This window comes from Silurus aristotelis, assembly GCF_946808225.1.
Source record: "Silurus aristotelis genome assembly, chromosome: 4".
Taxonomy (NCBI): domain Eukaryota; kingdom Metazoa; phylum Chordata; class Actinopteri; order Siluriformes; family Siluridae; genus Silurus; species Silurus aristotelis.
The window spans coordinates 12,947,524-12,973,948 of NC_139577.1; the positions used below are offsets into that span (position 1 = coordinate 12,947,524).

The 26,425-nt window shown below is 39.0% G+C and overlaps 3 protein-coding genes across 4 annotated transcripts in view; 1 reads left to right on the plus strand and 2 right to left on the minus strand.

Annotated features, from left to right (window-relative positions):
* camkmt (calmodulin-lysine N-methyltransferase) overlaps window positions 1-9,477 on the minus strand; it is a 105,681-nt gene extending 96,204 nt beyond the window's left edge. The window contains exons 1-3 of the mRNA XM_083540082.1: window positions 9,142-9,477; window positions 8,780-8,958; window positions 8,625-8,689 (exon numbers count right to left, since the gene is read on the minus strand). Of these exons, the coding sequence (XP_083396208.1) occupies window positions 8,625-8,689; window positions 8,780-8,958; window positions 9,142-9,285 (388 nt within the window). The 5' untranslated portion in view covers window positions 9,286-9,477. The remainder of the gene's footprint in view (window positions 1-8,624; window positions 8,690-8,779; window positions 8,959-9,141) is intronic.
* LOC310725217 (uncharacterized protein) overlaps window positions 1-26,425 on the minus strand; it is a 222,464-nt gene that overhangs the window by 140,862 nt on the left and 55,177 nt on the right. The gene's annotated exons all lie outside the window — the stretch shown is intronic.
* Window positions 9,580-26,423, plus strand: prepl (prolyl endopeptidase like). 2 transcript variants are annotated; one of them, XM_083539991.1, is made up of 14 exons: window positions 9,580-9,866; window positions 9,959-10,066; window positions 10,161-10,227; window positions 11,637-11,849; window positions 12,813-12,939; window positions 14,699-14,915; window positions 15,705-15,896; window positions 16,188-16,394; window positions 17,747-17,922; window positions 18,040-18,256; window positions 18,770-18,919; window positions 18,994-19,120; window positions 23,415-23,497; window positions 25,699-26,423. In XM_083539991.1, the coding sequence occupies exons 1-14, from the start codon at window positions 9,753-9,755 to the stop codon at window positions 25,759-25,761; spliced, it is 2,061 nt and encodes a 686-aa protein (XP_083396117.1). In that variant the 5' UTR covers window positions 9,580-9,752; the 3' UTR covers window positions 25,762-26,423. The 2 variants fall into 2 exon arrangements, with proteins under 2 accessions (XP_083396117.1, XP_083396118.1); XM_083539992.1 differs by having other exon boundaries at window positions 9,614-9,866; window positions 10,161-10,242.

Below are 26,425 nucleotides of genomic sequence, written 5' to 3' on the forward strand. Positions count from 1 at the left end.
GCTTCTGCTACGTGAATATGACGTATCACAACGCTAGGGAGACCGAGACGTGTCCTGAGATTCACCTAGAATACAGATTAACATGGCAGAGGTAGAGCTGCATCTTCCTGTAGACCGAACAGGAAAAGGAAAATAACTGGTTTGATTATTATTATTATTATTATTACTACAACGTCCTGTTTGTAAAAGGGCCATAAGTAAATGTATAATTTGCTGTTTGTCTAAACAAGACAAATAAAACTATTGAACTATCTGTACCATATTGAATTGCATAGCATCATACTGCATTGTATTGAATCGCATTGTGTTGAATCGAATCAAAATCGTATCGCACTCCATCGTAATAGGAGTGAATTGTATCGCTTTAGCTGCTTCATATGTATCTTTGGTTAGGCATCGAGTTGCGAATCGCATGGGCCTCGGTTCCGGAGATGTACATCCCTAATATATAGGTATACAGCAGCAAAAATACAGTATCAAACCCAGGCTTTGATACTCCACCACTACCGTTTGTTCCGTTCCAGATCCTGGCTGCGTTTTATTAGTTAAGCAAAGGATTTAAATTAAGGAAGCAGGTGGGCCTAAATCAGCACCACAACACACTCACACACAACAACACTACCTAGAGTTCTATCAGATAAACACACCTGACCGAGGCAATGATTTCTCCAGTAGGGGGTAAAGTAGCATTTCAGGTTTTTTTTTTCAGCAGATGATAGCATTCGCTTAGCGATTGAGATGATTATCTTTTGTCTGCAGGCTATATGGTGTTAACTGATTGGTACTGATTTTCTAGCACATTCTAAGTGCTGTGTACATCCTCCTTGACACCTCGCAAGGTGATACACCACTGCTAACCATGACGGGTGCTAATTACTGCACAAAAACACACCAGGACCACAGAGATTTATTTATCTGTGCACCCAAAAGTGAGGCGGGAACTCACATAACATGTGCCAAACAACTAGCCAACACATATACACCTGCACACACACACACACACACACACCCACACACAGACACCCCTCCCCAGTGTCAGGGTTTTGGAGTGCTGCCCAATTTCTAAGTAAGCGGTAGCCATTTACAAGCTTCGTTCTCCACCAAGACACTAATCAGATAAATGATCTATTTGTTTTAAAACATCATCAACTACATTAAGGCTGTGGGCAAACTTGTACGGTTGCCAAGCAGCTAGTTACCGGGGTGGCAGAGCCGGGGTAGGGGGGCGGCAGGGTTCGTCCACCAATAGAGTGGCACGGAGATACACTCTGATGGATGAGGCAACAAGAGACAAATTAACTGCAGAGTGTTAATCACTTATTTCTCTAATGGAAGCACAGAAAGGCGCACGCACACACGTGCACGCACAAACACAGGCCTCCAGGCACACACTTGCCCTTTAAAACCATTGTAGGACATCACTTCCCTGTCAATGTGCTAATCTAGTTTTCAATTAGGGTGATTCGAGGTTGACTTTCAATTTCACCTGAGGAAGCATTCGAAGTTCTTTTTTTTTTTTCCCAGCACCAATAACTGCACTGAGAATTCAAAAAAGGTAGAAAAAGAGGGGTCAAACATGAATACCAAAGAGGTCAAAATCAATATGAAGGATAAAATATTACAAAACTGTAAGTGGACCATATGGAGAAAATACATGGGCATTGTCATGCTCAAACAGCAACCGCATTCAAAGACATCCTATACAATTGTGAACCTCCAACTTTTGTGGAAACAGTTTGGGGTGGAACCACACGTTGCTTGAAAACTCAGGTGTCCCAATACTTTTTTCCATATATTAAAGCAAAATTGTATTTTCGATGTAATATAAATCTTTTAGTTCCTACTTGTTCTGTATTCCCTAATACATGATATAATATACAGATACATTTACTCTAAAACCTAGAGATTGAAAGAACCTTTATCTCAACAGGCCATTGTGTAAGAGTGAGTCCAAAAAAGCTAAATTGTTTGTACTGGCTTGGTAAATGTAATAACATACCCTTTCTCCTTATTAATCATAGTAACAATAGCTGGTTATGAGCACCTGAAATCATAAAGCCCTCGATCCTATAGTTTTTTTACCAACTGAAAAAAACCCAACTCAAATTTAAATTGCAGCTTTATCATAGATCGATAACATGCAATGAAATTGGAGACGCCTTCCCTAAAAGTAAAATAGACATGATTAATGAGAAAACCTCAATATTAATAATTACACTCATTTTTTATTTGTTTATGTGGAGCATCTGCCATACAAGTTCCTGTGCTGTTACTATAGAAATGATGACTCTCAATGGATGGATGGATGGATGGATGGATGAGTGTTTAATTGATTGAAGTGCTCAGTGTTTAAAATGTTGGACTTATGACTGGAAGGTCTTCACCAACCCAGCATCAATACTGCTGCAACTGATTGGCCCTTGAGCGAGGCCCTTAACCTCAAACTGTTCAGTTGCATAAATTAGATAATTGTAAATCACTCTAAATAAATACCATACATGTAAAAGATAGATAGATAGATAGATAGATAGATAGATAGATAGATAGATAGATAGATAGATAGATAGATAGATAGATAGATAGATAGATAGATAGATAGATAGATAGATAGATAGATAGATAGTCAGAGGGTATGCTTTAATTTTATAACCTTTAACAAGTCCATTTCTTTATGCGGCAACAGTTGACATTGTGACACAAATCCTTATGGAAGGTTAAAAAGGTTGGTTAAAATCCTCAAAAGAAGAGAAAATGGAGCAAAGCAGTAAAATTCAATAATAATCCAATTCTATGCCAATATCCCCCTTGCCCCCCACCTTCTCCTGCCCTTGCTCTGTCTCTCTCTAAGTCCTGACAAGAAGGGATCTTTGTGATAGAGAGAAGAGTGTGACCTGGTTGTTAAAGTATATCTGTAATTACCAGGGTATTAGAGCCATACACAAAGCCTCTGTAAAGTCTCATTTTGTTATTTCATTTCCTTAAAAAAAAAAAAAAAAATACTCTCATCACCATTGTAGCTGTGCCATAGCTGGTAATTGTGATTCACCTTTTGTTCACCTTATAAAAAGACAGTGGACAAATCCTTTGTATAATATGCTCGCATTAACAGTAAAATTCACTGTAATATAAATGGTAGCTCTATGATTAAGGTTCTTCGCCACACACACTGAAAGTTCAAATCTTAGTACTGCCTCAAAGCCTTGCTCTTAACCCTCAAATCCTCAACTATATGCTTGAGCTGGATTTAATGCTGTAAATAGCAATGACCCTGCGCTTTTGCAATTCCAGAATGGCTGACGCATTTCAGCCACTCTGACTGCTTATGACTAAACTAAGGTTCCTTACATTTGGACCATGAACACTATGGACACAATGCAGTTTGTATGCGTGTGTGTGTGTGTGTGTGTGTGTGTGTGTGTGTGTGTGTGTGTGTGTGTGTGTGTGTGTGTGTGGTTGTGTGTGTGTTACTTGATAAGCTGTACAGGATGAGAATGCCCATGCAACGTTAACAGAAGAGTCAGATGGTCAGACTATCACATAGCTTAAAACATTGGGGATCGAAATGTGCTTAATTGTACAAATAAAAGAAAAACAAGAACCAATGTAGTATGAGGCAAGTGGTGAAACCACGAGCCACACAAATGCCTTCATATGCCTCTAAAGCAAAAAAAACATAGTTACAAACTGTACCAATGCTCTTTTGCCAATGATTTACCTTTTTTTAAGTAATATCATGATGTGGAAATGTTTTTTAACAACAGCGACTGGCAACCCAGGTAGAACTGTTGAGGAAATGGTTTGGTTCCCATTACAAAAACATTGTACAAAAAAATCAACTGTTTGCTAGAAACTGGGAAGGAAGTGTCTTTTGACTATAATCACAATGCCAAAGACTGACAGAGGCCCAATCCAATCCAAAGCTGATCCAATACCTGTTTAAAGAATTTGAAGATTACAAAAAGGAATGTGTACACACACACACACACACCCACCAAACCCCCTGGCTATAATAGCTGCTTGTATATAGTCTGAACAAATACTATACCTTTTTAAAAGTCCCAATGACTAAGTAATAAGCTCCTGAATACACCATGAATTGCCCGTATTAAGGTTCATATTGTTTTCTTTCATTTTGTCTTTACTGACAAAATAATGCTGACTAAAAAAATATTATTCCAAATTGATACAAATCAAATTGATACGATTCGAGATGGGAGGAGAGTGGCTCAACAGATTAGACCTTAGTAGTGATTCGCATCGGCGCATCGGCATAAAAGTTAACGATGTGGTGAAGGGCTGTTGCTATCGATTATTTCAGTTATCAAATACTCTAACGATTATTCCAACAATTAATTAAGCAATCGATTAAGTACCTTTTTTTTTTTTTTTTTATTAAAAAGACATTTTATTGCTGAAATTGCACACAAGAATAGCTGTAAAAACCAAATCCAGTGAGTGCATTTAATTGGCGTATTACATCAAATGCAAATGGAAATGTATACATAAAAAAATCATAAAAATAGAAACATAAATTTCAGATTAATCTAAAAAAAGTAAACGCACCGTGTTTTCGTTATGTTTTAGTTTGAAATGATGGCAAACTTTCTGTCGATTTCTTGGGCCTGAATCCTATAGAAGCCCGTTTCCGCCACCAAAAAAAAAAAAAAGCTTGTCTCATTCCTTTTTTTCTTGCAATTCACCGAGTTTATTTCTCATAATTCTGATTTAATTCCTCACCAATGTGACTTTTTTCCTCCATCCTTCTTATTTCTTCTTGCATCCACCGGTAACTATGTTGTCGGTCTGAAGTTTGAAGCTGTTGGTGTATGAACGATGCTCCTCTGCTTCATCTGTCTTGTTCTGTCTCCTCCAGAGCTGATTGTTAGACAGAGTTCTCTACAGGGATCGGAGGCTTAGTTTGATACCATGAGATTCTATTGCTTGTAGCCCATTTTCATTTTCATTTACAATATGTACAGTTCCGAGTAATAAAATCAGAATTGCAAGAAAATAAGTCACTATTTGCAAGAAATAAAGTTGGAATTAAACTGAAACAGTCTTCCATATAAATCTTCTCCTCGCCCATCACTGTTTTCTCCATTTTTTCATTCTGCGTTCTCTCAGCACCGCTGCTGCTACGTGAATATGACGTATCACAACACTACAGAGACCGAGGCGTGTAATGAGAGTCATATAGAATACAGATTAACATGGCAGAGGTAGAGCTGCATCTTTCTGGAGACAAAACAGGAAAAGTACCTCTGGTTCTAACCCTAACCCTAGAATTCAAAAGGAACTTAAATAAATTGATGATTTTTTGTCTGTCTGAACCAAAGACAAAACCAAAAGCATTTTAGAATACACTCGCTAAGAATAACTAGCTTAAATCATCTTTCAAGAAAGTTCTTCACCCAGTAGATTATAGTTGCTAAATATAGTTGAGGTAGTAAAATCTTCAGTCCTGCAATAAGACAATGATAGTTGTGATGCTAAAAAGTGTGGTATTATAAGTAATTATAAGTAATAATTATAAGTAGACTAGCAGATCAAGATCTACTAATAATCGCAAATTGCTATGAATATTTTCCTCCCTAAGCACACGGTCAGAATAAAAGAACTGTAGGCACTGTACAGGTGTGTCGTTATTCCCAAATGTACACTGTTAATTTATTCTCAGTGGTACAACAGCGGTCTTTAAGGACCAATTATTTACCACAAAAGCGCTTTGCAGCTAAACAAGTCATGTCTCGATCATTTAATTGAAAAAAACAAAAGACATATCCACTAACAGTTTTTTTTTGAGCATGTGAAGCTACACAGTATTTCACCAAATCAGTTGGGCATAGAATTTTTTCATTAAATTAAATAGCCATGTTCGAAACCACCCAGATTCCTGGTTCCTGGAATAAAGATGAGCATCTCTGGAGCGTGACGTTTGTGTGAACTGATGCTGAAGTGAAGGTGATACAATCTGCAGAGCATGAACATGAACAGATCCATATCTCTATCTCACAGTGATGGCCCTGGAGTGGCTTATGAAGGGGGGAAGGTGGACCTTCGACGCGTTTGAAGAGACGGCTTGCTCTAATTGATGCCTCCTTGTCTCCTCCAACTTATGTCCTTCAGCCTTTGACCCGGAAATCGATCGATGTCAACCATGTTTAAGCACGCATGTTCTAAATGCACTGGAAAGGAAACAGGAAGCTTGTTGCGTGAGAAGATGTGGGTGTAGTGCCTGGCTTTACAATATGGCATATATTCTCCGGTTTTCCTTAAAAACTAATTCCAATAAATAATGATATGGAATAAAGCATTGCATTTAAATGAGTGATGTACTTTTTTTCCCCAATCAACCATGTATAGTAATCACACATCTGTCAATAATGATATTAGTTATTAGAGAATATAATATAATATAATAATTATAGAATTATAAGCTTATAATTAAGGATTGAGAGTAAAAGATCGGAGTGAAAACATTATCATGATGATATTGTCACCCAACAAAATTTGCACTTCAGCTTTTTACTACTGTACGTGCTGTTTAGTACCTCGCACAAGATATAGCCCACATAGCTCACTATGCAACTTCTGGTCATGTGACCTGCTTCAGAACACTTCACTGGAGAGTCCTGCTAAAACCTCAAAACGAAGGGCCTCAAACACAGCATGCCCTGACCCCCTGCCATGACCCAGACAGACACTGAGGTTGGGGCAGTCAGAGTAATCAGAGTAATTAGAAAAGTATTCAAGCACAGCAAACACAGCACAGGCTACACTTTTTTTGTGCTTCAAAATACAGACAGATTATATATTGGCCTGATTTTATCAAACACAAGAAATTAAGGAGGTGCCAAAGTTGCCATCTATGGTACATCCATACCTTTAATAAAAAAGCTCAGACCTCAAGAGCTTCCCCATAGGTCTATGTCCCGATAAAGACCTATTGTGCACCCCCCAGAACCCTTCTGTAAACAAGAACGTAAAGCAACAGCACCTCCCAATCCGGATCACACATATATTTGTACAGCATATTCAACATCCAGTCCGTCACAGAAGACTGAGGCTTCAGAGGTTAGTCATGTCTTTAGGCAGGAATTTGGCATGAAGGATAGGCAATAGATGTTCATCCCCCTTCTTTGCTGACAATACATGAGACCAGCTGAGCCAAGAAGAACACGGGGGAGATGTTTGGACCTACCAAGGCGTGAGATCAATTAGGAGTGGCTGAGAGGACCGTTTGAAAGAAACAGGGGTGACCCTGACTCACAGAGCGGCAGAGGGCTAAAAAGAGGGGTGATGCTGCCAGTGCTTATTAATCCATCAGGAAAACAAGACTGTTTAAAAGACAGCAAATGGGATTCAAAGAACTAACAAAACAGGAGCATCTTTCTTTTTAACAAAACGTATCATATGTTCAGTCATATTTGTGTAAAGCAAAAAAATATATATATTGAGAAGAGAGAAATAAATAAATAGAAAGTCAGAGACAAAAAGAGAGGACTAAGCCTGTCTCATCGACCCTTTGAATTTCCAATGTTTACAATTAGAATAACATTAAAACCAACGTTAGTTGTGTAGGATAATGCTTTAAATCCAACTTATTTAAGGAGCATTTCAGATTTTCCCCCAAAACTCACAATATGTCTACACTAATGAGACTAAAGCTGAAATTAAACGATTATATTTGGATATAAAAAACAACAAAAAAGTCGCTCAATCAAATCCAATGTGTTAAGCATTATAACGCTGTTAATAAGACTACACAGAGATTCTGCACATATCCTTAGTAATATGGATGCCACAGATGGTTCAAATATCCTGCTTGACTTAACGTCTAATTGACGGTTTTGCTAAAGCCAGCATCGCGTTCTGCTCTTATTCCCACCTCGCTGACGGAGTCATTTAGATGTCTCTAATTGCACAATTGTGCCTGCCAGTGGCTCCTTGGAGATCTGCAGTTTGAAGGAGAACTCAAAACCACCATTTGCTTGTTAACTAATCGAAAAAAAACATAAACTATTAACATTTCAATGCAGCACAATGCATCGCTGTACCAGAGTACAATGTTTACATCATTCTGTATACATTTCTGTATAGATATATACATGTATACATTTTGGTAATGATTTATCTTTCAATGTCACAATTGCTTCTAAATATCAAATCTTTATTTCTATTACTCTATTTTTTTATTTGAACCTTTTCTTATTTAAATGTCTCTTTTTGTAAATATATAATAATAACAGTCTACAGTAGAAGTTGTTTGTTTAGGTGGTCTGTTCAGTAGGTGACAGAGCAATTCTACATATGTGGAAAAACATTTCCTTTCTTACGATTCTAGAAATGGCTTCATAATATTACATGTATTTACTTATCAAATATACGTTACAGCACAGTGAAATTCTTTCTTCGCATATCCCAGCGATGTTCAGAAGCTGGGGCCAGGGAATATGGTCAGCCATGATACAGCACCCTAAAGCACAGAGGGTTAAGGGCCTTGCTCAAGGACCCAAAAGTGGCAGCTTGACTCAAACCCCAAACTTTCTGATCAGTAGCCATTAAACTACCACTTTCCCCTGCACATACAAAGATTTTATACAGCCATTGAGATGGTTACTCACAGACATTCCCGGTGTTGTCGAAGCTGTTGAGCACCTCCTCCATCTTGATTGGCCCTTGGCTGTCTCTGAACAACACACAGAGTGTATAAATGTGAGATTGTAAAGGATTCTGTAGAAGTGGTCTACGGTGGAATGTCCGGCCATGAAACACTAACCTGATTAAGGCACTGTATTGGGGAAAACAGGCACTTCTGTACTCAATCCACCTCCCATCAGATGGACCATCGCTCTCAAGAGAAGGAACCTCAGCCCTGGAGAACAGGTTGAAGGAGGAGAACCGGCGAACCGACACTGACTGAACATTGACATTGTCAAGTTGCTTCTGTCTCAATACCTGGAAAAAAAAGGAAAGATGGATTGATATTCAATAGATAGACCAAGACTTATACATGAACAATCAAAAAGCACTGAATGCAGTATACAGTATATTGATTCCATAAAGATGTACAGTGTATGCACAGTGTATTGTTGATTAAATATATAGTTTTTATATTCTTTAGATAATAAAGTAGATCACCTGTCTGAGGATGGTCCACCTGGCGCGAGCTGCATCTGTGCCACAGTGTGAATCCGGAGCCTGGCGCTTGTTTACGTGCGTTTCCGGCGACCGAACATCTTTGAATTTGTTCATTCCCCGGCTACCTGTTGGGTTTGACTCCATTTCTCACTTGAATAACCGATGGATATGACGTCTGTACAGCGTGCACTACTCGACTACGCAAATATGATCGCTTACAACTGCTTCGATTGTCTAAAAACAGACCGAACGACTTCTAAATTAACTGTCACAATTTGCCGGTTACCAAGGCGCCCTGTAGCCAGCTCATGAACACTACTACTTCCGCATACTTTTAGTCCGTCTGGCTGTGCAGCAAATACAATCGATTACCGAACTCATCGAGCGCTGATGGCCCCTTCTCGCAGATAATCTCACAGACTCGATATTGATTACTCGGGTCTGTTCAAAATGTCCCCGTACGCTGCAATTGAGTTTTCGAGAAGCACATGTCATACAGTGAATTTTTTCTGACACATAAACATACACAAGCACACACACAAAGATTGGACTCTGACAGCAGATCACAAAGGCTCTGTGAAATCTCCTGAAGTGTAAGACTGCTTAGTAAAATGAGATCGTTTACCAGTATTAGTTATATGTTTTTGCGTGCGGTAACACGCAAAATAAACGTGTCCTTCTGCAAGAGACAATGCGTCCGAATGACAGCACGCGTTTACTCTGGGGTAAGAAATAATGCGACACGCCCCTTATTTTGTTTTATTGTTATTACACAAAAAAACTCCATGCATCTGGCTGCGTTATTTTTCCTGTCTAGGAAGCTGTAAAGGCTGATCTGAGGAACCTAAAGAGGCTTCAGAGGCACTTTGAGAGAAAGCTGCGTTCAGTATACGAGCAGTTTGCTGATGTGCCGGACAGCACTGTAGTGAGTGAATAAATCTTTTAGTAAATAAAAACATCATGGGATTTTGTCACTTAATTTCACTCCCATTAAGTGACACTTAATCTCAATTTTCAAGTTCCAGGGACTCCATCATGTGTATTTTGTGGAGGAGCATGTGGTGTACAGAGCAGCACGTGGAGAAGGTAAACATTAAAGAGGTAAAATCACAATCTTCCACATGATCTATAGTGTTGATGCTTAGGAAACCATTAGGAATCGGAAGATATTGCAGTATTTGTTACGATGTAATATGATTATAATACCCCTGGATTTGTACTGTGTGATTGATATGTGACAGGCCTCATTTAGAATCTGGGATAAACCTCTATTCATTAGTAAGTAATGATGCCAAGAGAAATAAAAAATGTAAGTAATCACCTTTACTAGCCTATTTTCACATAATCTTAAAATAAAAAGGTTTTTCGCACACGAGTGCTGTGTCATTTGTCAATAATTTATTTCAAATTCAGAACATACAACATACATATGATTGTTGCCTTGGTTCATTCCATTCGCTGCCTTGTAAAATGGTGCATCGATCCAAATTGTCTGGTTGTTACACCACACCCATCTTTCCTATACATCACCAAACTTTGTAGTCTGTAATTGATATCCTCATTCAGAATCTGGGATTAACCTCAGTTCATTTGCAAATGATGATGACAAGAGAAAGTTCAAATAGACTTTTTTTTACACACCAGTCGTCCGTCATTTGTCTATACTTATCTATTTAAAATGTAAACTACTGTTCTTTAATCTACTATTCTTATAGTGCCTTGGTTCATTCCAATTTCTTCATCCATCTTCCTTCATATATGTTATCGAACTTTTAGATAGCTTTTTTTTATACAGTTCCTATTTTGTTGTCTGAGACTTGTGGCCATCCTCATTCATAATTTAGGATAAACCTGTATTAATTTGGATACAAGGGGAAGTCCAATTTGAAGTAATTGTAAAAAGAAAAAAGAAAAAACACACCAGGGACATAAAGGACGTTTTGGAGACAAGGTGAGGGAGGCGAGATTGAGATGGTTTGGACATGTGCAGAGGAGGGACATGATGTATATCGGTAGGAGAATGCTGAGGATGGAGCCACCAGGAAGGAGAAAAAGAGGAAGACCAAGGAGGAGGTTTATGGATGTGGTGAGAGAAGACATGCAGGTAGTTGGTGTGAAAGAGGCAGATGTAGAGGACAGGGGGGTATGGAGACAGATGATCCACTGTGGCGACCCCTAATGGGAAAAGCCAAAAGAAGTATAAGAATTTCCCATACCAGTGGTCTGACACTAGTCTATACTAATCTATTTAAAATCAAGTATAAAAAATTTAATATATATTCCAATCACTGCCTTACAAACTGGTGCATCAATCCAAATGATCTGGGTGTTAGACTAAAGGTAATCCTTTTATTCCTCTTGCTTCATGTACTTCATCAAACTTTATGGCGGCTTTTTTAAACCTTTGTGAATCACAGGCTCCCATCCTGTTTAATTACAAAAAAATAATTTTAATTTCCACTTAAGGTCAGAATTGTGTGTGTGTTTTTCCTCAGATGAGCCACATGCTGTGCCAGTGCTCGGTACTCATTTGGGACATGATGTGGACGGATTTGTTCAAAGGGTCAGACTCTCTCCTTCTGAATCCATGCTGGCAGCTACACTGAAGAGCAGCCACAGCGAGGTGGCGAGATGCGTGTTAGTTCGATTAGAACCCGATACAGTTCCCCAGGAGCCTGTGCTTATCCTTGAGAACGTGTTCAGCTTTGGTAAGAACGAGAGACGTTTACAGCTTTGCAGAATCCTAGACGTGTTTTGTAATCCTGATCGTCTGCACTGTACATGTGTTTTCTTAATTCACAACACAGCAGGGATACTTTACGAGAAGAATTAGAAGAGTATGTTATTCACAACATGCAAACCTCCAAAAGTCAGGACACAAATGTCTTCAGTGAACTGGCTTTAAAGAGCAATAGATGAATATCAGAGAACAGCTTTTGTTTTATTGATGTTTACAGATTTGTAATTCCGAAAACAGTCTACTTGTGAGGGAAGACCACATGAGTATTAAAATAAAATACACTTCATATTTGGGTGCAAGTCAATATTTTGTGTGAGCAACATTGCAACCGCAGCTGCCCAGTACCAATCCTCAGGGTTTCTTTGCCATCAGGTGCCATGTTGAACATCCAGTGGTCAGTATGAAAGAATTGTAGTCAAAGCAGCAAATTTTAACTTCTTTAATACTAGATACACAAAGTGGTATGGTCCTGTCAAGCAGACAAAAACATGTACATGATGAATAGGACATGTGGCTTTGCATGGTTAAGTGACGTACAGCTGTTATCACTTATGGTGAACTCACCAAATCTGTACTGCTATACAAGCTGCACATTGACTACTCTAAAATATATCCGAACTTCATTTCTATAGTATTGTCCCTTGAGAAAATCTACTCAAATGGTTGCTGAAATGTGTGGGGCTTTGGGTTCGGTACACACTTGAATTTTGTGTACCGTTACACCCCTATATACTGTGTGTGTGTGTGTGTGTGTGTGTGTGTGTGTGTGTGTGTGTGTGTGTGTGTGTGTGTGTGTGTGTGTATATATATATATATATATATATATATATAATTTGTAATGATAATAGTTTAAGTATTTTTTTAAATTGATATATTTTCATCCCTTTGCTTTTGTATGAGCGTGTATTTACAACTGTTTGGTCTCTTACAGAGTGGGCCACTGATGACGTATTGTACTACACCACTCAAGAAGGTCTCCAGTGCAGACATGTTTATCGACTACACCTTACAGCCACTGGAGCCAAAAGTACACTGGTTTATGAAGAGAAAGATCCAGAGTAAGAGTGTGTTTCTGAGCTGGGCTGGCAGCTTTGTTCATGTCCTGTGCTGCTTTACAAATACCTGTTCCCCCCCTTGCTTTTGCATTTTTCCGAATACAGCCTACATCAGCAGCTTCAGCAGTGCAGTCAGCTTTACTATTCCTCTCAGAAATCAATAATCACCTCCTATTCACTTCTACTCATTTTAGAAACCTCAGCAAATGTAATGGATCTAAAGCACATACTATTTACAGTAAGAGGCTGATATCGTATATATAAGTGATATGATGCACAGTGCAGAATTGCTTATTCATTCATTCATTCATTTTCTCCCGCTTATCTGTAATTCGGGTCGCGGGGGCAGCAGTCTAAGCAGGCCCCCGCCTTCGACTGCTGCCCAATTCTCACAGCACCGTCCCTTACGGTCCCTCCTGCAGGTGTTGAGCCCACGGGAAGGCGGCCCCACGTCACGGACCTTGATATTTCCCTCGTACGGGACCCCCGGAGCATAGAGGGTTAAGGGCCTTGCTCAAGGGCCCAAGAGTGGCAGCTTGGCGATACCGGGGCTTGAACCCCAGACCTTCCGATCGGCAACCCAGCGCCTTAACCGCTGGAGCCACCACTCCCCCATGAATTACTTACCATATTATATAATTTGCAATATCTAAGTTGTTGCTGCAGTAAAGCAGGAAATATCTTTTAAGACTGTCCGGTGACATTAAACAGAATTTGCATTCAAACAGAATTTATATAAAAAGAAAAAATAGAAATATAAAAGATATAAATTGTATGTAGCCTAAAGTATAAATATGTGCAGTTGTATGTGAAATCTGTGCATTTATGTGCAACATTGAGCTGAGGTACAGACGTTGCAGTAAAAAAAAGCTAATAATACAATACCTATTTATAAAAACAGGAAATGCTATATGTATTGACAGGCTATGTGCATTTTGTGCAAACAATTTTAAGGTCTGCATGCATATGTTCATGTTTATTCACTAAAATCAGCTTTAAATATCCCTGCTGATAAAAAAAAAAAACACCCCCACACACATAGAAATGATTATACTACAACCAACTTATTAAGCAGTGTTTCTCCACATGGGACTTCCTTCACTCCAAACCCCAAATTGTTTTGGTGCGCTTTTTTATTTACCCCATTTCGTGGTTTATATCAATTTTGTGAACGACCCAAACTTGTGTGCTCTCCATTCAGGCTCAAGTTAGGGAGAGTGGGAGTTTAGTGGTTAAGGTACTGAGTTACTGATTAGAAGGTCGGGGGTTCAAGCCCTGGGATTGTGAAGCTGCCACTTTTGGGCCCTTGAGCAAGGCCCTTAGCTCTCTGTGCTCCAGGGGTGCTGTATCATGGCTGACTCTGCACTCTGGGCATTCTTCTTACATCCAGTTAAACAAGAAAAATATTACACAATTTCCCTAGAAAACCTAAGTATACTTTTTGATGATTTACATGTCTATGTAAATGAGACCAATAAAAATTACTTCCTTTGGTAAGGATCCATCTCTAACTTGTAAACATAAATATTTTTTACACCAAACCCAAGAAACAGTTTACACCAAAACAAACACCTACCAACTGTACGGTGTACAGTATCTGACCGAATCACTGACGCACAGAAACAAATCTTTGGTTGAGATCCAGAGACCAAAATAATTGGAAGCAACCACTGCAATTACACTATTGATACAGAGAACCGTTTTAATTGAGATGCAATATAAAGGTGAACTTTTCACATAGGAATAATGATCTGCTCTGCAGGTTCTTCGTGGAGATCATTCGGTCAAGAGACCAGAGGCTTATTACTGTAAACTGCAGCAGTAAGAGCAGCTCTGAGGTCTGGATGATCGACCGCAAGTCCCCGCTCTCACCCCCTAAACTAATACACCCTCGGCAGCCCGGTTTGCTGTATCACGTAGAGCACTCCGATAACCAGCTGTACGTCCTCACCAACACTGGCCCAGGCCTTGAGTATGAGGTAAGCGTCTTCCTTGTCGCATACCATTTCTCTACATTGAAGTAGTCATGTTCTAAACATTGACAGCAACAGTTTTAAACACTTATTTGGGGAGGTGCTAGTTGAGTTCAAATCACAGCCACACCAAGCTGCCACTTCTGGGCCCCTGAGCAAGGCCCTTAACCCCATAGCTGTACAGTTGTATGAATAAGATAACTGTAAGTCCCTCTGGATAAGCGTGTCTGCCAAATGCCGTAAATTTATATGTAAATTTGCAACACATTTTTCCTGAGAAAAATTTTGAGCAAAGGTGAGATATTGTGACCCTGTGGGGTTTTTTTTTTTTTTTTTTTTTTTTTTTTTTAGTTTTTGTTTTAAAAAAACTGATACTATACCAATCAAGGTTCAAATGAGCAAATGATCATTAATATAATGTCATAGAAAGTTGTAAACTAATAGTAAAAGAACATACATATCACCGGTTTGATGAAGAAAGCAATAGGACACAATAAATTGGCTGATAAAGTACCAATATATACATTTCATATACATTTAATATACAGAAATAGGTGCAGTATACCCAGGTGCGATATTTGCTCGTTATTTTAATTTGTTTTTACTTTTTTTATTCCCATTTTAAAATTTAAATATGACACTATGTTTAAAGTTTAATGTCTTCTGTTGCTTTTTTGAGTTTTCAGAATAAGTTGTGTTGTAATTTATACAAGCCTTTTTTTTTTTTCAGGCTTGCTTTTCACGTGTGCATATTGTGTATGATTACTATTCTTTTGTTTGTATTTTAATCCCAAGCTGCTAAGGACCCCTCGCTCCTCTCCAGCCATGTCCTATTGGGAGCCTGTGTTCAGCCCTGGAGCTGGAGCAGTCATTAAAGACATGGAGATGTTACCAGACTACTGTGTGTTCACATTGAGGGGGCCTCAGGGTCGACTCCAAGTGCAGACCTTTCCATTAAAATCTCCTAATGATGTGACCATTCACCATGTGAGCATAGTATTCAAAAGATTTGCTCAATATAATGCATTGGGTAGAATATGTTTTATTTGAAGCCTGTTTAATAAATATTTATAAATGTCATTATGTGTCCTTTAATTTATCACTTCCATAGCTGACTTTTAAACTCACTAGCTCTCTGAACTCAATTTGAAATAAATAGCCCAATTTTTTCAAAAAATTGTTTGTAAGTTTCTGCATTGTAATGTTCTAAATGTTCTCGCCATATCTCGTGTGATGAACTTTGTTTATTTTGTGTGATAATGTTTGTGATTAACATAGCTGCCGTCCTGGGCATGTGCTGTCGAGACAGAACGCTCTGACCCATTGAAGAGAAATGCATGCCACTTCCTCCTGTCCTCCCCGGTTCATCCCCCTGTCAGCTGTTGCTTCTCTCCTACGGATGAGCGACCCCTCTCGTACGAGGGACTGCTTCAACATGCCGCCCTCTCCGTGTGTCACACCACCCGCCTGCAGGCTATCAGCCAGGTCTTTTTTTTAAGTATCCTTCTGTACTAAAGTGTGACAAAGTTAAATCCTGGAGATTCACATTCAGCCAGGGTTTATTGCTTACGACCGAAGTTAAACATTAGTTAGAAAGATTTACAGTTCTAACTATTTCCCACCTCACAAGGGTCAATAAAGACATTCAATGTTTAATACCTATAGTTAAAGTATCTTTTTCCTGTAACCCTAAGATTTGCCTTTACTGGAAATAAGAGACTCAGAAGTGGTAGGTGGTAGTAGCATTGGACTTTAAATCCAAAGGTCATGAGTTCCAATCTCAGCCACACCAAGCTGCTACTCCTGGGCCTCTGAGCAAGACCGTTAACCCTATAGCTGCTCCATTGTATGAATGAATGAATATAAGTTGCAAATTTATGTACCGTATTTTCCGGAATATAAGCCGCTACTTTTTTCCCCACGCTTTGAACCCCGCAGCTTAAACAACGAAGCGGCTAATTTATGGATTTTTATGGGTTTTTCCCGGTTTCACAAACTTCAAGCCAAAAAACTGAGCCCCATAACCTTAAACCGATGAAATTGCCGAACGGGTTCAGGTGAACCAGTGAAATTCTTTATATCAAATCAAATGTGCTCCCACTGAATCGGGCCGCACCACATCATAAATATGGATTTATGTGTAATAAACATCATAAACATAGATTTATAAATATGGATGATGTTCCTCTGAGGTTTGACCTGCCTCTCACTCGGACTGTCAACAGGAAATGCGACGTCACGCTGAAAACAACCGGGCATGTAAAAAAACGCACTTCACCTGTGTTCTGAGCTGCACGGCATCCGGAGAAAAGCTTCACCGATGGTGATTTTTAAACGCACGGCGATGCCAAAAGATAAACTCCCGAGAGAAATAGTTGTGAAAGGAAGGAGGAAGACAGTGAACAATGACTTTCTTGGTAGGCTACTGTTTAGATACAAGCCGTGTAACAGACACTGTCTTTCGTTAAAGCCTGTGTAAAGTTCATTAGTTTCACTGTAGACTTATTTATGTTCAAAATACAAATCTTTGTCAAATTCAGTGGGTGCGGCTTATATTTGGGTGCGCCTAATAGTCCGGAAATGACGGTATTTAAATGTAAGAAGTGAAGAGTCCTGACCAGGTCTTCTTGTCCTGATCTCACTTATGCTCTTGTGGTTAAATGAGCACAAATCCCCAAAGCTTTAAATCTAGTAGAAATTCTTCTCAGATGAGTGGAGTCAATATAACGGTAATCGAGTACTAAATCTGGCATACGGTGTCAAAAAGCAGTTATGGATGTGATTGATATTGATCATTTTGTCAAAATAACGTAAGTCAATGTGAATTTATGTTTCAGGATGGGACTGCAGTGCCTTTGACACTTTTTCACACTAAACCATTGGCTGATTTGAGTGATGTTCCACTCTTACTTCATGTGTATGGTGCATACGGCGTAGACCTCAACATGGCGTTCAGTCCTGAGAAAAGACTGCTGCTGGAAGACAACTGGGCACTGGCCTACTGCCATGTCAGGTAGAAAATGATCACTTCACTCATGTTTCAGTCCTGTGCAATTGTGTAGTGTTAATAATATATTTTAATATGTAAATAATGTATGCTTTGTTGTGCACGGGGGGTGTAATTGAACAGGGGTGGCGGTGAGTGTGGTCTGGGATGGCACCGAGCAGGGTGTTTGCAGCAGAAGAAGAATGGAGTGGAGGATCTCACTGCTTGTATTCAGACTCTCTTCCAGTCAGGAGTGTCCCAGCCTGCTCTCACTGCCCTCACTGCACGTAGTGCCGGAGCTGTTTTAGCTGGTGCACTGTCCAACTGGCATCCTCACCTTCTCAGAGCCGTCCTCCTGCAGGTGAATCCTCCTCCGTGAAGCTGTAATACAGGCAATATCTAGCTCAAATCACACGTATGATAAAAAAAATCTTTGCAGCATTTCTTCTCCGAGTTTTTGTATGGATTTCTGTTTCTGTGCAGAACATGTATGGACTTTGGGTCAAGTTTCACACTCATTGGAGGTTCTGTAGAGAATACAGAATGATGAGATTTTCCATAAACAATGATGCCCTCAGATAATGACAAAATAAGGAACCTGAAAAGACAGCGGTCTCACGCTTTTTTAATATCGGAAGCATGCTGTACTTCTCATGACATGGTTTTCTAACTGGATTGATTTTAATATTGTACAAAGATATATATATATATATATATATATATATATATATATATATATATATATATATATATATATATATATATATATATATTAGTATATGGTAAATTCAGGAAAATGCTTTTTTAAGCATCCCTCATCCCCTGTGACATCAATATATAAGAATCACCTGGACTGTTTTTTCCCCCTATCCAGGCACCTTTTTTGGATGTTCTTGACACCATGAAGGACTCATCCCTCCCATTAACAGTAGAGGAAAGAGGAGAGTGGGGTGACCCTCTTGCATATACATCAGACTGGGACAACATTGCATCTTATTGTCCCTGTCATAATATTACTCCACAGGTAATTCTAAGTTTACCAGTGATACTCTGAATGTCTCATTACGGCTTACAGTTGTATTTTTTTATGTGCTTCAGTTTTATCCATCCATGCTGATCACTGCATACTCAGAGGACAACCGGGTGCCTTTGGCAGGTGTGTTAAAGTATGTGGAAAAACTCAAGAAGGCCATCCAGACCCATATAAGCAACCTCAGTGTTAAAGGTTAGTCAACATCTTTGAAAATGCTGGTGCTATATATGGTTCGAACTATTATTCTCTTCATTAGAGCCAGAAAATGTTAGCATGACTTGAAGTCATAATTAGTAGCTAAATGGCTTTAATAAATGGCAGGTCAGTAATTTTTACAAACATAGAAGTACTGTAATATTAAATTTTTTTTACAGTAATATACTGTGTAATCTATACAGTATATGTGTATGTAGCAGTGAGCGCATGGATGAGAGCCGGTTCGTGAGTGGAGGGCAGAGCATAGGCTGGGAAACCATTCGAAAAAATTTTAACAAATATTTTTAAAGTCATTGTGAAATCGAAAAATCATAAGTCGAACTGTCAGCAAAAGGGGGACCAGCACAATATTAAGCAGGTGGTTAGAATACATTATGGATTATATATATAATTATTATAATATGGATATGCCTGATCGGTATGTACTGTATATACGGCATACAGCTTTGAATCTTGAGAGCTGTGAAGAACGTACTAAGGTTCATAAGAAGATATTCTGTTCTAAATTTTTTATTTTTTTTTCTTGGCCAGAGGTCAGGAATTATGAGTTAACGACCGCAAGCAGCGTTACGCTTCGGCAGCTGTCAATAAAATATCTTGTCAATCTCCGTGGCTGCCATTGCTCCCATCTCACACTAGCATTTGGGTGTTCGGTGTGTTCTGTGCTTTTGGAGAGAACACTGAGAGCTCTCTTTGTATTATAATTTCAAAACAGCGAGCAATAGCTCAAATGTTGGGCTTTTAGTAGCTTTTTTATCGTTTGAATACATATCATGTTTGTCAGATTCATGGCAAATCTCCAAGGTCACAAGCACATTTGCCTACTACTTGCCATGAGCTGGAATGTCCAGCTACCTTTAAAGACCATGCACATGATGTGACTTGAATGCTTGAAGATATTTTTCCAGCATGTATAAAGAGCTTTCAAGAGTAAAGATATACTGCATCTATATGGCTGAATGGACACCGAAAGGAAGAGTAGAATGAGTGGAGTATGATGTAACTAAAGAGGTGGTTGCCAGTTCTTCTATCGCTCAGTTGGATTAGCCCAAGCTCGGTTGCTGTCTCTTCAGAGAGAAAGTCTCACATCTGAAAACAGGCGATTTGTTAGAAACCTGTTCCATCACACAGAGGTCACCTTGTGTGTAAGCATTCTGTGCGAGATACAGTGTCAGCACATCCCAGTCCCGCCGAGTGCAAATCCCTTTCCTTCTCGGTGTCTGGTTAATTAACATGTGACCACACTTACACACACACATGCACGGATGAATGCTAAAAGAAAGTCTCCCTCTAATCTCTTGCTACCCTTCTTTAGGAGATAAAATGCTGATCACACACGCCAGCAGCTGGAGCGATTAGCATGTTTGAGAGATAGCATATCAGATCAGGAACAATACACCGGGCCGGGCCAAGGTCAGGAGGAGGCTTGTGTAAAATAGACCAAAGAGAGGCAGCCTGATAGGCGAAGTCACCCACAGTGACGCTGCTGATAACAGACAGCAGATGAAGGACTTTTAAGGATTAAACTGTGATGTTTAAACGTCGCCGTACTTCAGAGTCGGATATAAAGTGACAACATGCGAGTTGCTCAATGGCCTTTCAGCGTTCAGAGCGCACTGCCAGATATGCTAGGTGGGAAGAAGTGCTCTCCCTGGTGCTTTCTTTTTTATGCTGGGGGGTTTTTGGTCCAGTGGACAGAACATGATTGTAAAGCATAGATAGATCACTTAATTCATGCCAAATAAAAATTCTAAGCATTTGATGTACTTTGTGACAGACACCCACGAACACGAGAGCTCTGTCCCCGTCATGTATAATGTATGTATGTAATGTAAATGTTGAATGTTCAATTTGAGGTTTTTGGAAGCTTATGTCAGTCCAAAAAGTGCTGGTAGTTCAACTTTACACTTGCTTTATTATAGAATTATGTTAATGGATTTATTACATTTAAATTCATAGGTTTTTATTAAAAAAAAATAATAATAATTTTCCACTGTAAAATTAAGCTAATCATCAGCAGATCTTTTTATTTTATTACAAATGTTTTTTTTTTTTTAACCAAAGGAGAGGGGTGCCAATAATTCTGGAGCTGGCTACTTCTTGTTTACGCAAGAAGTAAAGCACAATGGGGTGTGCTGATATAGGAAAATTAGTAAATGGCCGTCGGGTGTGATTATGGCTCGAACTGCGTTATTTTCCTATAACAGCACACGCAAACGGTGTGTTATTCTTTGTACATAATTCAATCTTTTTTAACTGATAAATGACATCAAACTTTTTGCATCCAAATGAAACTTGGATATATTTAAGAGTAGTTACCACCAAAGCTGCACAGGTTGTTGCTGGGATCTTCTTGAGATAATGAGATCATGGAGCTGCTCGATGTTAGACACATGAAGCTTCTCTACCTTCTGCTTGAGGAGGCCCCATAGGTGCTCAATAGGGTTCAGGTCTGGAGACATACTTGTCCACTCCATCAGCTTCACCTTTCTCAGCAAGACAGTTGTCATCTTGGTGGTGTATTTTTGGTTGGTATTATCTTGGAATATTATGTTTGGCACCGTTTCTGAAGGAAAGTATCGTGTTCTGCTTTAGAATGTCACAGTAAATGTTGGAATCCATGTTTCCCTCAATGAATCGCAGCTCCCCAGTACCAGCAGCACTCGTGCAGCCCCAGACCGTGATGATGCCACCACCATGCTTGACTGTAGGCAAGACATAATTTTCTTGGTTTTCGTCACCAGGATGTCACCATACGTGCTTGGACATCATCTGAGCCAAACAAGTGTATCGAAGTCCCATCAGGACATGGTTCCAGTAATTTGTGCTCTTGAACAGGTTGTCCTTAGCAAACTGTTTGCACACTTTCTTGTGAGCCAGGTTCAGAAGAGGCTTCTTTCTGGAATGACCATCATGCAAACCAACTTGTTGCAGTGTACAGCGTATCGTCTAAGCACTGACAACCTCTAAAGCAGTGCTAGCAGCACTCATGCATCTGGTTTTTTTTTTTGAAGCAGCTTCTGCACCTGACGCTAACGAGGACTCAACTGCTTTGATGGACCCTTGCGAAGTCTGTTCCGAGTGGAACCTGTCTTGGAAAACCTCTGAATGACTCTGGCCACTGCACTGTAACTCAGTTTTAGGGTGTTACTGATCGTCTTATAGCCTCTGCCATTTTTGTGGAGAGAAACAATAATTCTCAAATCCTCAGAGAGTTTATTTGTGTTGAGGTTCCATGTTGAACATCCAGTGGTCAGTATGAGAGAATTGAACTCAAAGCACCAAATTTGAACTGCTCTAATACACAAATTTGTATGGTCGTGTCAATCAGACAAGAACATGATCATTATGAATAGGACATGTGGCTTTGTGTGGTTACACTTAGGGTGTACTCACTTTTGTTGTCAGTATTTTGACAGCTGTTATTTGTTTAGAGGACAGTAAATCTGTACTGCTACACAATATGCACATTGACTTCTCTAAAATATGTGCAAGTTTCATTTCTATAGTATTGTCACTGTATAAGATATAATTGAATAGTTGCTTAAATGTGAGGGGTGTATTATCATTAAAATAGAAACTTTCTTTATACATTTCAATTAATGTATTAATTGATAAGAGTGTATTAGCAATTTATTATTAGGCTTAGATTAGGTAGAACATTTACCTTACAAACAACCTGTGAATGACTTAAAAGCATAATGTATTCGATAGAGAGCTTTTCAGCATAAACCTGTTATTTACCACTTTCTGACCTTTTTCTTGAATATTGGTTATGGGGTGGGATATATTAGGCAGCAAATGACCAGCTAGTTTTTTTATTGAATGTGATGGAAGCTGGAAAAATGGGCAAGTAATAAGATCAGAACGACTTTAACAAGGACCAAATTGTGTTGGTTTTTAGTGTCTATTTATATGCAAATTTGCATACTTGACCCTTCTTGTGTTACCCTTAAAGAGTTGAGCATGTGGTGATGTTAAGCTCATGCAGTGGGCCTGATGCCCAGGTGAGACACTATGTGCCTGTGAGCTAAAGATAAAGAGGCCACTGTACTGTACTCTACTGCTCATACTTGTGTATTTGGTTACTGTCTTAACCTTTACAACATTGTGGCTGCTCTTTGACGAACTGAAACCTTGGCAGTTTGATCACAAAGTTACATTAATGGCATTTGATGTATATAATATTGCGGATCAGGTGGTATAGGCTTGTCATTATACAATTGAACTCCATGTGACATCATACATTTTCAAACTGTTCATCGCTCAGGACATGTCCCGGCTGTCATTCTGGATCTTCAGCCAGGTGGAGATCACTTTGGTCCAGAGGATTATGACCAGTCCATGTGTGAGGTGCAGTATTCACTCATTTCTTCTCTTCCCAGTGCCAGATTAGTTATTCTTTCATTTCCAATTCTTTTGCAGATCATAGAATTAAGGGATGTATTTGCCTTATTTTTAATCATTTGACCTAAAACACCTGAAATCTGCTATAAACCAGTGTTTCTTTTACCTGTATACAGTCATCTTTCTTTAATTGAACTACACTATATGGACAAATGTTTGTGGACACCTGACTATGTGCTTTTTAAACATCCCATTCCACATTTAGTCTTCATATGCTGTTATATTAACCTTCACTTTTCTGGGATGATGTTGCGCTACATTTTGGAGTATGCTTGTGGAGATTTGTGTTCATTCAGCATTAAGGGTTTTAGTCAGGTACTGATATAGTTGAGGTGAGGAAGCCTGGGGTGCAGTCAGCATTCACATTCATGGCCTGCAATAGAGGTCAGAGCTCCATAGCAGGCTGCTCAAGCTCTTCCACTGTAACCCATGTAAACCATATCGTCATGGAGTTTGGTTTGTGCAGAGGTGCATTGTCGTGTTGGAACAGGTCCTAAGATATCTTATACAATTGTTTGCTTATTTGTGGTAACAATTTGGGGATGGACCATATATGGCTGGAAAGCCTACGTGTCAATTCTTTTGTCCATAAAGTGTATATGTGTAAAGTTTGATCAATTATTAATTATGTAATAGCCAAACTTGTATGTATTCAACACAACAGAGCGAAACAACCTCTGCAATATGTCTCTATCAGTATTTTCCTATGGGGGGGGGGGGGGACTTAGGGTTTATCAGATTGAAAGAAAAACTTACATTGAACAATTTTGATGTCTTGTCTTAGTTTTTCACTAAACAGGTCTGAACTTGACTGGGCCAATTCTAACATATTCAGCTTCCTTGTTATTTAATCTAATGTGCTTGTTATTGTACTATTGGAATGTGCACAACTCTCAAGTTTCTTAAAGGCAGCTGTTGTTCCAGGAAGTTTTTTTTTTTTTTTTTTTTGATTGTTTGTTTGTTTTTTGCTCAATCATGCTTTCACCCATTTTTCCACGTCCTGTTGATGAAAATTGTTGCATACTGCTACCACCACCATGTTTTAATGCTTCTCAGGGTGATGAGATCTCTTTTTTTTTGTCTATATCTTCTACTCGTTGCATATGCCAGCGTGTTATGGCGTTGGAGTCATAGTGCATGGCCAGCCCAGCACCCTTGAAGAAGAGAGGGCTCTTGTGTAAGGGTGCAAGAGTGGTCGCTTGGTGATAAAGGGGCTTGAACTATCACTTCTCTTAACAGAAAAAGAAAGAAAGGTGCTTTATGCTTGTCACGTATTTTACAACACAGCGTAATTCTTTTCTCAGCCTATCCCAGTGATGTTAGGAACCAAGGGATTAGAGTGAGGGTCAGCCATGTTACAGTGCCCCTGGAGCACAGAGGGTTCAGGGGCCTTGTTTGGGCCCCAAGAGTGGCAGCTTGAGGATATCCGGGTTTGAACCCCCGACCTTCCGATCAGTAACCCAGAGCCTTAATCACTAAACTAACACTTTCCCATGTCCTTCTTTATCCAGTCATTGACCTTTTTATTTATAAAAAATGTTATAATAGATTTAATGGTTCGCTGAGAGTTGGGATATTTGTTTTGTAACCAAAATCCAATACTTTACCAGAATATTAATTTTGTTTAGGTATGTTCCTACCAGTCTCTGGGGTCATCCTGGAACCAATGTATTAATACTGAGATCATGTGACATTAAATATGTGATTGCAGATGACACCTGGTTTGCTCCAAACCTACATGCTTTACAGCAATATGAAGGAAGGCCTTTCTTATATACAGTTCAGTATGCAGAATATGGATCATTCTCAAAGGGTGAACACTTGTGCCAAGCCCATTACTCTTGCTGCCAATTCACATGTCGGATGTTGTAGAACAGTGTTCCAATAAAGCTGCAGAGTTCATTTTTTCTGTAACTCAATACCTCTTATGTCATCATGGCCACGTGTTAAAGGCTTTGTTAGTTAATGTAAAGTTGTTTAGCAGTAAAACACTCGTGATAAAACAAGAATGAGCGGTTATAACAGGTTACAGATTCATGTCAAAACCTAATGTGATGTTAATGTTTTTTTTTTTGTTTTGTTTTTTTTTAACTAATTTATTTCAGAAAAATAATTTTTAATCTCATGTGCTCTTTATTTGCTTACAGATTGCTCGACAGTTAGCTTTCCTCTACACAACACTAGGACTGAGCCTCTGTGGATCCAGATAGCAAATCGAAGATATCAGTCACAATAAAATCTGATATTATCTTGATACTATAAACTAATGTCATTGTGAAGAAATTACACTTAATGGACAAAAGTATTTGGACACCTAACTTTTCTAGATATATGTGGTTCTTCCCAAAACTGTTACCACATAGTTGGAGGCACAAACTTATTATGGGATGTCTTTGCATGCAGTTCACTTCAAATAGGAAACGGAAACCTGCTCAAGCATGACAAAGCCCCTGTACACATGCCAGCTCCATTAAGATATTATTTACGAGGTGCAGTAGAAGATCTTGAAAGGCCTGCAATAGAACTCTAACCTCAACACCTTTGGGATGAATGTGAATGCTGGCTGCACCCCAGGACTCCTCACCTCACCTACATCGGTACCTGACTTCACACTTGTAGATGAATGAACACAAATGTCCACATGCACATCTTCCCAGAAGAGTGGAGGTTATTATAAAAGCAAATGAGCATTAAAAATTGAATGGGGATAAAAAAAAAAAAAAAAACATGAATCTTATAGTTAATATCCACAAACCTTTGTTCATACAATGTATGTGAATTATTTTACCTAATGCATTTATAGTAAATAAATGTGCATTTTTATTTAAATACGCACATTATATGTAAATAAAATCTTTTTGGCAAATACAAATG

Excerpts from the sequence above, each read along its gene's own strand:
- prepl (XM_083539991.1), top strand. The coding sequence starts at position 9,753 with ATGAGATCGTTTACCAGTATTAGTTATATGTTTTTGCGTGCGGTAACA. Across the intron at positions 10,228-11,636 it reads CAGAGCAGCACGTGGAGAAG|ATGAGCCACATGCTGTGCCA; the intron begins GTAAACATTAAA and ends GTTTTTCCTCAG. Across the intron at positions 16,395-17,746 it reads GCCTGCAGGCTATCAGCCAG|GATGGGACTGCAGTGCCTTT; the intron begins GTCTTTTTTTTA and ends TTTATGTTTCAG.